Below are 12,308 nucleotides of genomic sequence, written 5' to 3'. Positions count from 1 at the left end.
ATATTGCAACATTGAGCAGAAAGGTACTTTTTAATCCAATTGATGAAGCCAAAATGCTATATATTGTGATACTTTTTGTCCACCTAATGTCATTTTTATACTTGCTCGTTGTAACTAGTACTTCTGTAGGCTTGTGCGAATAGTAAATTTTAGGTCCTAAGCGAATTCGAAGCGAATAGTGATTTGGTCGAAGCGAATGTCGAAGCGAATTCGAATAGTTTATATTACATATAATAAAGAAAAATGAGCATATCTGTCAGGACTCAACTAACCAGCGCAATATTTTTAAAGTTGAAAGAAGGCATAGGCATATGTCATTCTTTTTGGTTCAAAGGGAAGTGGAAGCAACTTTGAGTAGTAGCAGGATTTGCCTTTCGGTAGAATGCAAGTGATAGCATGTAAAATATGTTACGTTTTAAAATTTACTATGCTTAGAGCATATAAGCCGGTATAACAAGCTTTTAAACTTAAAGAATGATGAATCGATGTGAGGGTAATACAGTAAAACCTCATTAATTCGAACTCGGTTATTTCGAAATCCCGCATAATTAGAAGGATTTCTGCGGCCCCGTATTTTTCAATGTAAATTTGAGCGGATAATTTGAAGCGGTGGTCAGAACCAGCCCGGTTAATTCGAAAACTTTAGGTGCCATGTGCCAATTCCCGATCCCGATTTAGCCGCAAATCCGCAGAAACGATGGCCCTTAGGAGCCACAAGGCAATGCAATGTAGCGATACTAATGAGTGACAAGTTACGCACCCGAGCCTCGCTGCTGCCAGCGCAAGAAAAAAAAAACAAAACAAAAAGCGGTCTCGTGGTCAGCTGAAATGTGAGCCTGCGGAAAAGAAGATCTGCTTCACTGCAACACAGCGGTGACACGTGGGCAGCATGACGCATGCTTCTCTGAACGTCAGTGCGTCATGATTTACCGATTCTTTCTGGGAAAATAGAGAAATTAATAAAGGGCGGTCTGACGGAATTCGCGATGTATGCGAACCTCCGATTGGCGGTTGTTCCGGCAATTTGAGCACTTGCACTGCTGGCGGAGTACTTGCCTGCAACGCCCACTTCGAAAACTCAGTTCGCAAACTTCAGTGATCATCTTTTCCACCTAGAACAGATCGCGAATTCCGTCACACTGGTCATTATTAAATTCTTTATTTTACCAGAAAGAATGGGTGAATGGTCGCATCATGACGCGCTGACGCTGCGAGGAGCAGGTGATATGCTGCCCGCGTGTCACCACTGTGTTGCAGCGAAGCACGTCTTCTTTTCCGCAGGCACGCATTTCAGTTGACCACGAGACCGTTTTTTTTCCTTCTTTTCTTTTTTTTTTTTGCGCTGGCAGCAGCGAAGCCCGCCGTTTCTTTTGTTTAGCGGCAAAATTGGGACCAGGTATTGCTGGAAAACATAACCCTTATAGCTGCAAACTAGCAGGCACAGCAAACGACCACCTCTGATTACTTCCAGTAATTCAAAGTTCCTTGCATCCCGGTTTTTGGTATGTTTGGTTAATTCGAAAACCCGCGTAATTAGATTTTTCACAGTGCCAGTCACTTTGAATTAACGACGTTTTACTTTACGTTTATTTAACCTTGAAGTGGGGCTTCGCGGCAGTGCGAATTTCTCCTGGAAAGGTGTATTCACCGTATAGCACACCTCCACTGCAGTGAAACCACCTTTACAGGAGGTTACATGCGGTTTATATATGTCTATTCGTTCATTTCGAATACTTCGAAATTTCCTGGAATTTAACTTCGTTTCGAAGCGAATTCGAATACTGTAATATTCGTTCGAATATTCGAAGTGCTCGAATATTCGCACAAGCCTAGTACTTAGCTTGAATATAGTCATCAGATTGTTCAAGCTTTAGAGAAGAAGACATTCTTCATGCTGTATTTAGCTTCAAACTCGTATTGTTTGGTGGCTTAGTGGCATGGGCATTCTGCTGCCATGCATAACATCATGGTTTCAATTCAAAGTTGCTTTGGCCACATTCTCTTGGACACAAAGTGCAAGAGCAGTCATGTTATGCATGTGCTTAAGAACTCTGCCATAGCTTCTGCATCTATCATAGTTGTAGGAGTCTAGTTCCTGTGTTGCTTTGGCATGTTAGGCCTGTCAGTTGAGTGCCAACTACACATTTCTGATTCATCATTTTTTTGCAATGCCAACGATAACATGCTGAGTTGCAGGTATGTATGCGACATGTGCTCACATGAGTAACCTTTACAGCTCAAGTAAACTTTGGTAGCATGCGATTTCATAACACTCCAATATGTGGCTGCGGGAATCAATGCTGCAGCAAAGTTTCAATAGGAAGGGCTGAAAAAAATGTGGCTCATTTTGTCCTTATGATTTAGCTTGATTGCCCCTTTCGGTTACTGTACAACCGATGTTTGTTTTACTTCTACAGTGGTCTTGTCATCATGCTCACTGTGACATTGTTGGATGCATACGAAACCACCTGCTGTACTTTCTGCTGAAACCACTTAATTAATAGCCACAGTTGTCTGTGCATTTGGCGGCTCCACCCCCAACCCCCCACCTTTCTTTTTATGGCTCAAGATGGTGCAGTTGCCAAAGCTGAATGGGGATACATTATTGCCAGTAGTCAATCATAGGCACATCTTTCCAATTAATTCCAGTTTTGGTGGTCATTGAAAAAATGAATACACGCAGTTTAACTAAACTTTGGGTCCATGACTTTTCAGAGAACGGCATCCATATGTTCCTTTGGATTGGAATGGCTGTTGACCCAGACTTTCTGCAAAATGTGTTTGCACAACCTGTGGCAGCCAGGATAGACATTGACAAGGTATGGAGAAAAACTATTTCTGCAGCAGCTATTCTTGTAAAGCTTTGGAATCATTCTAGTCATAGTATTCTGCTGGGGATTATCCAGAAGATTGTGCTTTTGCTACGTATTCTTGATTGGATTATACTTTTGCTACATAATCTTGATTGAAGGTTTTTATTGTCTAATTGCTCTGTTGATTAACCTATGCAAATTAAAGTTAACAGTAAGGGATGAGATGACCACATGTGTCTAAATCTTATATGCCATCCACAGAGGCGTTGTACCATTGATATTTAATACGTTCAGCTTGAACAAGCTGTGCATAACTTCTAAATATGCTTGCATTATTGCTAACAAATACTATAATGAGTATTCGTGCCACTGAATAGTATCTCTGCACCAGTACTACAACATTTGAGGCTTGACTGCACATTGGAGAAATACAATGCACTTCCTTGAGGTCGTCCCGCTATACTCGAGCACAGTACGGTGATGGGTGGAACCTGGTGGGCGTCGCTTCTTATGAGCATAATAGCATAACATTAAACACACTTTCAAGCAATGAGAGGAAGACCATGAAGGCATGGCAGTGGCAGCTTTTGCTTAGTTATACTATTATTTACCAACGCCCAACAGGAAAACATGCTTCTTGAAAGATATGAGAAATATTTTGTGAAAAGGTGCCCTTTAATGCCACTCATATTTCACACTTTTTTAAAAGGGCCTTTAAGGGGGGGACACTGCTCTTAAGATGTTTTTCTAATTTCTTGATCGATTTTGATGATACTTGGTGAGTTTATGTATATTTGTGTGCAGGTTTCAAATATGCACTTATTTTTCTAGTATAACCGGTAGTTTTTAAAATACAAAATATTTCATGTGCCTTTTGGGGAGGAAGATTTTTTTTTTAACAGAGAGAGTTACAAATTAAATCAGCATGTCACAATAACCTGTAATCAGAAATGAGTGCAATGCAAAAAAAAAAATTGATGTTCTAAGCCCATTAGAACAAAAGTTACAATATGTAAAACTCATGAGTGCGTCAATTTCAAGTGGGGTCTTCCTTCGCGAATGTTCAACATACCGTAACTTTTGTTCTAATGGGCTTAGAACATCCATTTTTGCTGCATTGCACTCATTTCTGAATAGAGGTTATTGTGATATGCTGATTTACTTTGTAACTCACTTTGTTAAAAAAAAAAATATTCCTCCCCAAAAGACACATGAAATATTTTGTATTTTAAAAACTACCAGTTATACTAGAAAAATAATTGTATATTTGAAATCAGCACACAAATATACATAAACTCACCAAGTATCTTCAAAATCGATCAAGAAATGAGAAAAAAATTCTCAAGAGCAGTGTCCCCCCTTAAGGCCTCTTTTTTGTTGGGGCTCTTTTAAACTAAAAATATCTGCTTGTACAGTTTTTCTGCAAACTGTTCTGGTCATTAACTGAAAGGAGTGCAGTTCTTTAGAAAGTAGCACTAAGGGTTTAACATTGTGGCTGGTGCATCATAGCCTGAGTTCCTTTTGCGCCAAAAAACACGACTTAACTAACTAGCACTAAGGGTTTGTCGATAAACTACCCCCTAGTTTATGAGAATGTAGTGTTGTGAGAAATCTTTATCCCTGCAAAACCATAAAGCCCAATCTTGGTATTAAAAAAAAACTATTTCTCTGAAAGTTAAGGAAACCAAACCAAAAAACAAGCATGCTTCTCACTGTAGTATAGTGGCACTTAATGCTTTGTTATCCTGCAGGAAAAGTACCAGTCTTCCCATTTTATTGCAGCCAGGTAATGATTGTGCAGTGAATCCAGTTTAACCCTTTTGGTAACAGCCTTTTTATTGTTGTAGCGAAAAGATTTGTGTTGTCATCCAGTGGCCTTTGGTGCCAGAATAAATTATTTTTATCTAATTTGTAGGTATCCAATCTACAGGTACCTAAAGCATAAAATTTTCCATGGTTACAGTAGTGGTTTATGTTCCAAACTGGCATTATGACCAGTAGCAGCTTAGGTAGTAATACTTTTGAACAAAGTCATTCTTATTGCTGTATGTGTTACATATTAAGCAGGTTTCTTCCTCCTGCTATCATCTAGTGGAACATCTATACAGTAAAAGCTCGTTAATTCGGATTTCACAGGACCGCAAGAAATGTCCGAATGAAACGAATGCCAAATTATCGAAAGCATCAAGAGAACAATAAGCACTTGTCTATTACATCAATGCGTTTTCATTTTCTTGATGAATACGTAAATCCAGTACTTGCTTTGCATAAGATCAGGTAAAAGCCACAATTTTCGTCAATCACTACTCCGCTCACAATTGGACTGCGGCTCAATACCCCCGTGTCAAGCCGAAACGTGCTCCGAAGCAATCCCTTACGTACTGCAGGGGCACATGGCGATGGTTCTTTTTTTTTTTTTTTTTTTGCCAGAAAAAATGGTTGGCAACTAATAGTTCGTCTTCACAATGTAGCGAATGAGTTTTATGCCAGCATGCAGGCCGCAGGTGAAGCTCTTCGTCATCAACTTCCACCACATTTGAATTTTGCGACGTTGCGCGCACACTGCCCCAAGTCAAAACAAAGCTACTGAGTGCTGCGTCTGCTGAAGACGAAATCATGGTCGCTAAAGACACGATCATAGTGTCCACGCAATTCTGAAGGCACGCGCCCAGCCTGTGTACTCAGTAAAATCGGAAACAAAGCAGGTTTGCTGCAGCCGCTGCAGTGTTGCTCACCAACAATGCGATTGTGGTAAGATTAAGGATGGCAACCACGCCTTTCTGAAAACCCGCGGCCATTTCGATTTTTCGCGAACACAGTTTTCACTCCTTTGTGTCGCACATTTTCTTCGTGCTTGGAACACTCTGAGGATCGTCTGAATCAACCTGGTTGCAGCCAAATATGACTGAATTAACGAGAGTTTAATGCCATCGAACAATACATGTGCTTGCCGGGACTAAAGAACATGCCTGAATTATCCGATTTTCCGAATTAACGGCGGTCAAATTAACGAGCTTTTACTGTATATTTCAGAAGGCTGTATAGAATACTGATCTATGGCATTTTTTTTGCTATAAAAAGGAACACGTCTAACAGTGGATATATAAAGAAAATGGGAAACATATTTGGAATGTGTTTATGGCGTATGTTTATTTGTTCAGTATTTATTTACAGCGTTTCAAGACCTCAAATTCCTGGAGGTCAGTCTGCACTCTTATATGTATTAATTGGCAAAACTTCTATACTATTAGCATAGGAATGTGTCTGTGCTATACACTCCATATGTTCTATGGCAAGGGCTTCGCATTCATTGTTAGCTTGATTGGTAAGTTGTGCTGCTAAGCTCGAGGACACGCGTTCGATTTCGAGCCACGGCAGCTGCATTTTGGAGGGGGTGAAATGCAAGAAGAGCCTTGTACTTAGATTTTGGTGCGTGTTGAAGAACCGCAGGTTGTCAAAATAAATCTAGAGTTCCCCAATATGGTGTGCCTTGTAATGGTATTGTGGTTTTGGCATTTAAAACCCCAGAAATTAGTGTGTTTGTTCATGAAGCACTTTTGTAATGGAGCTGTTAAGCTTTTTGTTTGTCTGCACTGATCATACAGAAAACTATCATCATCACGCGGGCGCACTCTGCCTAGTTATGGCAGAGAAAGAAAGAAACAGAAAGAGAGAGAGAAAAAGCATGGCGTGCCTTGTATAATAGCAAGGTAGTGGGAAAGGGAAGTGAGGATGAGGGCAAGGAGGAGGACAGAGGGTGAATCATAGCATAGTCTTGTACAGTATAGTGTAGCAAGGGGTTGGAAAGGGAAGGAAGTGAGGGTGGGGAAAAGAGAAAAGAGGAGGGGAATGCCACCAGCTCCGCTTATTCCTCAATTTTCACACCACTAGTTCGTAGCTGCCCCAATTATTCAACCAGAGTATGATTTCATTAAAAATTCTGTCTTTTGCACGCTTTTTGAGCCGCCTATGTAATGCTGCCTCTATGGATAAATTTGATTTGGTGTTGTTATACAAGTGCATATCTTGACTGCATATCATATGATGGATCTGAATTTTTGTGTGCAGACGTCTCTACTAGAGCTGAACACACCGATCTCCAGACGTGTACGGGACATCATAGCCCGAGTACGCATGGAAAGGCAGCGCTGTATGCGGGTGAGCTGTCGTATCTGATTTTTTCTGTTCTGTCTGTGTCTTAGAGGTCTCTTTTAAAAAGGGTAAGCTAGACTAAGCATGTCACTAAAAAGCACTTCCAGCATTTTGAACAGTTTGCCAAGTTACAGTACAGTTTGTTTATACATTCTTTTTACCTAAAATCACACAACAGTTGATAGTAGCATGCTGCTGAGGCTTCTTTAAGCTTGAGGAGGGATGTAGTTCAATACGGGAGAAAAAAAATGGTGATGACGAAGACAAGCACTTCCAGGAGCACCAAGCTACCTTAAGCTGCAACCCTTCTATGTTTAATTGGAATTTTTATTTTACAAAATTTTACATCTGTTTTATAGCTTCCTGCATTCTAAATGTTCACTATTAAAGGGGTCATGAAGCACCCCTAGGGCTTTGTGAGAAAACACATCCTGTGGATAGCAGACACTGCTATGAACACCTCAGCCAAATCTTGCAGTTGTGCACGACAAGGAGAGTTTACAAGCGGAGCGCAAAGCTATAATTTTCACAGGTGCCCTCTTTTCATAACGAGGCCTGTGCTCACTCTCTTCAAAGCTGCTGTCATCTGCTGTTTGACATGGAACAGCAGATAACATGCTATTGGCCAATAGCCGGCACAAATGAAGACCGGCGTTTGGATCAGATTCGCTTCTTGCCACAGGGTGCCGCCACGTGGTGCCACCACGTGACGGCACTGTGCTTCATAGTCTGCTAATATTACATAGTGATCCGCACTAACGCGCAGGAATTGCAGCAGGAGTTTCATCATGCACACTCAAGGTCTTGACATGTGCTGATGTAACTTCTTTCCCCCGTGCCATCCCTCCCTGTGTAGGTTCCAATGCACTTGTCGAGACGAGAGAAGAGAGAAAGTGCTTAAAGCGTGTGACAAACCCCTGTAACTCTGCTCGTTCTTGATGGATTCGAGAAATTTTGGCTGCTATAACTTTGTGAGGCAATAAACTCTGATACTGAGGTCACTAGAACATTACTTCGAAAAGTGGTTCTTGACCCCTTTAACAACATGAAGACTAGCGGAGGGATAAAGAATAAGATGGTGTTTCCGTTCAGGACTTCAAAAGTGCAAGGGAGCAGCTTCTGAATGAGCTAAGCCGCTACAGCATGAAGTGCAACATCACGCTGAAAAACAGACCATATATAACCAAAAGAGCGAGTGCTTCCCTCTTTAGATAGGGTTATATATGGACGTGTTTCCAGCCTCTTTGTAAATTAAGTCTTGTTAAATTTACTGTGTTGTAATTAGCTTTTATCGTTATCTTCTAGTGTCTGTAACTCTGACTTTATTTGCTGTAAAGCTATATTATTGGAGCTATCAGGGGCAATTTCTCATTCTTTCCCTGTGTAGCTGCCTCATGTGCCTTCTGCATCTAATCATCATAGGCCTTCACTAAATTTAGGAATATGTTTCATGTGTCACTTTGATACATGATGATAATTGACAGTTTCAAGAAGGCATCCGGCTCTGATCACCTGTCATTTTCAAACTGCCAGCACAAGCTTTGTTTTTCTTTTTCTTTTTTTAGAGCATGGGATATATATTTTACTACCTGCAGAACATAATATGGATTCTGTGCATACAAGAACAAAGTGTTCTGCACAGCCCGAAGCAAAACTGCCGGGACTGCCATTGTTTTAAAAAGTTCTCACCGCTTTGTCTGAGTATAGCAGCGGATTATGAACTACACATGGCACAGAATGACATGGGATTGAGAACGCTAAGGCCCCGCCACGGTGGTCTAGTGGTTATGGTGCTTGACTGCTGAGCTGAAGGTCGCAGGATCGAATCCCGGCCGTGGCAGCTGCATTTTCGATGGAGGTGAAAATGTTTGAGGCCCGTGTACTTAGATTTAGGTGCACGTTAAAGGACCCCAGGTGGTCAAAATTTCCGGAGCCCTCCACTACGGCGTCTCTCATAATCATATCGTGGTTTTGGGACGTTAAACCCCAGATATTATTATTATTATTATTATTAGAACGCTAAGAGCTGTAAATTTAATGTTTTGATTGTCACTCCAGTAATAAAAAATAAGAAAGCTCTAAAGGTAGAACTCTGGACCATTAGCAGCGGTGACATAAACAAACTGTGATGTTCTGATAATGGCCTGTGTTACTATTATGTTAACACCAAATGGTGTGAGTCACTTTCAACATCAAGAAAAGGAGCAATAGCAACGCTTGAGCTGCGGTTGGTACAAATTGTACCAACCGCAGCTCAAGCGTATGTATGTGATGCAGTGCACATGGCAGTGGTGCTAGCACGCAAGGAGAACTGCATGAAAATGAGTCATGGACAGTGCCGTTGTCATATCCTCCAAGAACCAGGGCAATCTCGGAGGCCACTGTCGCCATAAAGGCCGTATGCTGTATCCCATCAGGGCTTCACTTGGCAAGCGAAAGTTCACAACACCAGCCTAATGGCGCACAGTTAATAGAAATATACACAACAAATATTATGCCTTAGGGGCAAGTCTGTGTCACAAATATAAAAAAAAAAGTTCGGTTTGGCATTAGCTATACCCATTCCGTGTGCTGTACGTCCTTCCCGACAAACATGCCAGCGGAGTGCACACTACCATACATTGTATTTGGCTGCACTTCTTTGTTTCAGAGCTTTGCATGTGCCCACTTTTCACCACAACTTGTTCTGAAGTGTTCATTGTAACAGTATGCAAATCAAACATTTTTATTGTACGTATGGCTGAAAAGTCATGAATGCATTGAAATGTAGTCAGTTTAACCAGTAGATCACTCTATCTAGGATCATTATTACCGGTTTCAACATATCATTGTATAAGCACACTACACTGTATTTGCGGCCAATGTCAAACTAGATCAGTTTTGTGTGTTGTCTCAGTTTTGTATTGGCCATCTCTGCTTAAGCTATGTGTGTCAAGGAAGTATGTACATATAGCCTTGCATACTAATCACACATTTCAGTAGCTTATAGAATATGCAACAATGTTCTAGCAAAGCAGGCTCAACAATTCTGGTGATACTGAAGTGCATGCCTTTGATAAATGCTAAGTTACTTTTCACCATAGTTTTGCTTATGCCCAACCAACTGACGTCCACCAAAAAAGGAAGAATTTAGGGGAAGGTGGAAGCTTGAAGAGATGAAAAGTTTGTGAACATTGGGTGTCGCTGGAGCCGACACTTTGACAAGTGGACTTGTCTTCTTCAAGGCTGCAACTGTCTTGTCGAAACGTCAGCTCGAGTGACACCTCGTGTTCACGAATTTTTCAACCAACTGAGGGAAATTCCAGTGCTGCTTAGCAGTTGCAGGTACCATAAAGTCATTCATAATGGCTGTTATCGGGTAGATAGATGCAGTCTGTAAGATGTTGGGTTGCTATTAAAGCCTTACAAAGTACAAGAAAACTTTTGTTCAACGTCTATTCATGTTAAGTGCAGTCAGGTCTCTTTAAATGCTTCTAAGTGGCTGTGTTATTGGCGTTAAGTGCTGTGGAAAGGGTGTTAGCTTGGAACTGTGTGTACATATGTGCAGCTGACACTGGTGCGCCAAGGGGACAAGATGGAGCTGGTGTTCCGGCAATTCCTTGTGGAAGATCGGCATGGAGATTTGGGCCCTTCGTATGTGGACTTCCTCTGCCACCTGCACAAGGAAATCCGCAACCTGCTCAGCTGAGGTCCCGTACTTGTGCCTCCAGCCCCAGCTAGCAAGCTTTTGTGCAACATCACTGCGCCTAGAAGATGGGCCTTGTTTTTCTGCTCCCCTCAGTGGGCAGTGCCCACACTCTGGATGTCGCCGAGTAGCTGCAGCACCTGGCAACTGACTACGCTTCTGTTTGAAGTGACCACCACAGGGGATGGAAACAGTGTCTCAAATATGTGCTGTTTTTATGTGTTGATGAAACATTGGAAGAGGTTGCCTTGATATTCCTGGTTGCCGATTAGATTTTCCCATTGTAAACATGAGCGTGACATCTTGATTGTGAAGCGCCTTCCTCTGTCCCTTCCCCTCCCCCCTCCCCCTTTTTTTTTCTCCATGTCCTGTCACAGTGAACTAATTCCTGAAAAAGCTTCTGTAAAAATGCATGATTGAAATGTGTGGGGAAAGTGTTTGCTGTATAGGCATTGCCACTCTTTGTTGACTGCAGCAGAGAACCTTCAAAATGACAACAGAGAGGCTGTACTAACCAGAGCTACCAGCAACCATTTCCTTTTAAAGCTTCTTGTAATACTTGTTTTGTTACTTGCAGTATAGGCATGTTGCTTTTTTTTTTTTTTTTACAGGTGTCTTGTAAGCATATCAATGTTTGAATAGAAGCTTTTTGAAATACTGCCGGAGGACATTTAATACATTCAGGCCCAGAAATTGAGGGTGCCTCTGTTCGGACATGTAAAAACATTCAAGGTCTCCTTTAAATTCACTCACCTTATTCTTGTGCATTTGCATTTTTTTTATTTCACAGAATCTGGCTCCGAGAGCGCTCTGAAAGGAATTGTAACACTGTTGCATGACAATTTTCAAGTCACGCTAAATGCATTGCTGCTAAAGTGGAGCCATATTTTTAAACACAGTTGGCCCACATTGAATAACATCCGTTTCCTCTCAGCTGTGTGTGGTCCAACAAAAATTGTTGTAAACTAATGTTTCCAGTTGCCTGTGGCTTGGTATGATGTCTGTGGTTTGATGGAGATGGCCATGTAAGAAGAGAGGTTCGAATGAAATAGAAAGCTAATAAAGATTTTTCATCTATTTTTTAGTGTTTGTAGTTTGTAATTTCTGATATTTGTTGCTTTGTGCATAGATTAAACGGGCCCTGCAACACTTTTTGAACATGGTCAGAAAATGCTGCCAATTGGTAGTCAAGGCTCCAGTGAGCATGTGAGCCAAATATTATAGGACTGCACGCAGCAGGGAATTTACAATTATGTCTAAAAGACTGCTAGGAATCGCTTGCTCTTCTCTCGACCAATTACGTCTTCGACAGGTTCGACGATGTCATCGAAGTGGAGGCTGGCTGGCTGGCTGGCTGGCTGGCTGGTCGACTGAACATAATGACAAGCGAAACGGAGCGTGATGAGTATGGGGCCAAATATCGATATCGCGTTCAACTCTTAAAGGCGAAGCTTAAGCATCACCTAATTTTTGCCCTTGCTTGCGGACGCGCATGCTGACGCGCTTTTCCTTCAGCGCAACTAGTGTTTCGCTGAAGCTCTTTTGCGGCATTGCCGTGTTGCTACGACTAGAGTTACTGTATATGCTACCTTTAGGTAAAGGTAGCATATACAGAATGAATGAAATAAAATAAATAGCATATACAGATAGCACAGATA

The 12,308-nt window shown here is 41.5% G+C and overlaps 1 protein-coding gene across 3 annotated transcripts in view; it reads left to right on the top strand.

Moving 5' to 3' along the window:
• The window catches only part of LOC119402947 (protein transport protein Sec24C), a 65,950-nt gene extending 54,220 nt beyond the window's left edge, over positions 1 to 11,730 (top strand). For all 3 annotated transcript variants that reach the window (XM_049417959.1, XM_049417963.1, XM_049417957.1), the window contains 3 exons: positions 2,716 to 2,819; positions 6,882 to 6,971; positions 10,513 to 11,730. In XM_049417959.1, coding sequence (XP_049273916.1) covers positions 2,716 to 2,819; positions 6,882 to 6,971; positions 10,513 to 10,653 — 335 coding nt within the window. In that variant the 3' untranslated portion in view covers positions 10,654 to 11,730. The remainder of the gene's footprint in view (positions 1 to 2,715; positions 2,820 to 6,881; positions 6,972 to 10,512) is intronic.
• The last annotated feature ends 578 nt before the right edge of the window (positions 11,731 to 12,308 follow it).

The sequence above is a fragment of the Rhipicephalus sanguineus genome, chromosome 1, assembly GCF_013339695.2.
Source record: "Rhipicephalus sanguineus isolate Rsan-2018 chromosome 1, BIME_Rsan_1.4, whole genome shotgun sequence".
In the NCBI taxonomy this organism is placed as follows: Eukaryota; Metazoa; Arthropoda; class Arachnida; order Ixodida; family Ixodidae; genus Rhipicephalus; species Rhipicephalus sanguineus.
The sequence above is the reverse complement of the archived record's forward strand: the minus strand, read 5'-3'. Positions and strand labels throughout refer to the sequence as shown.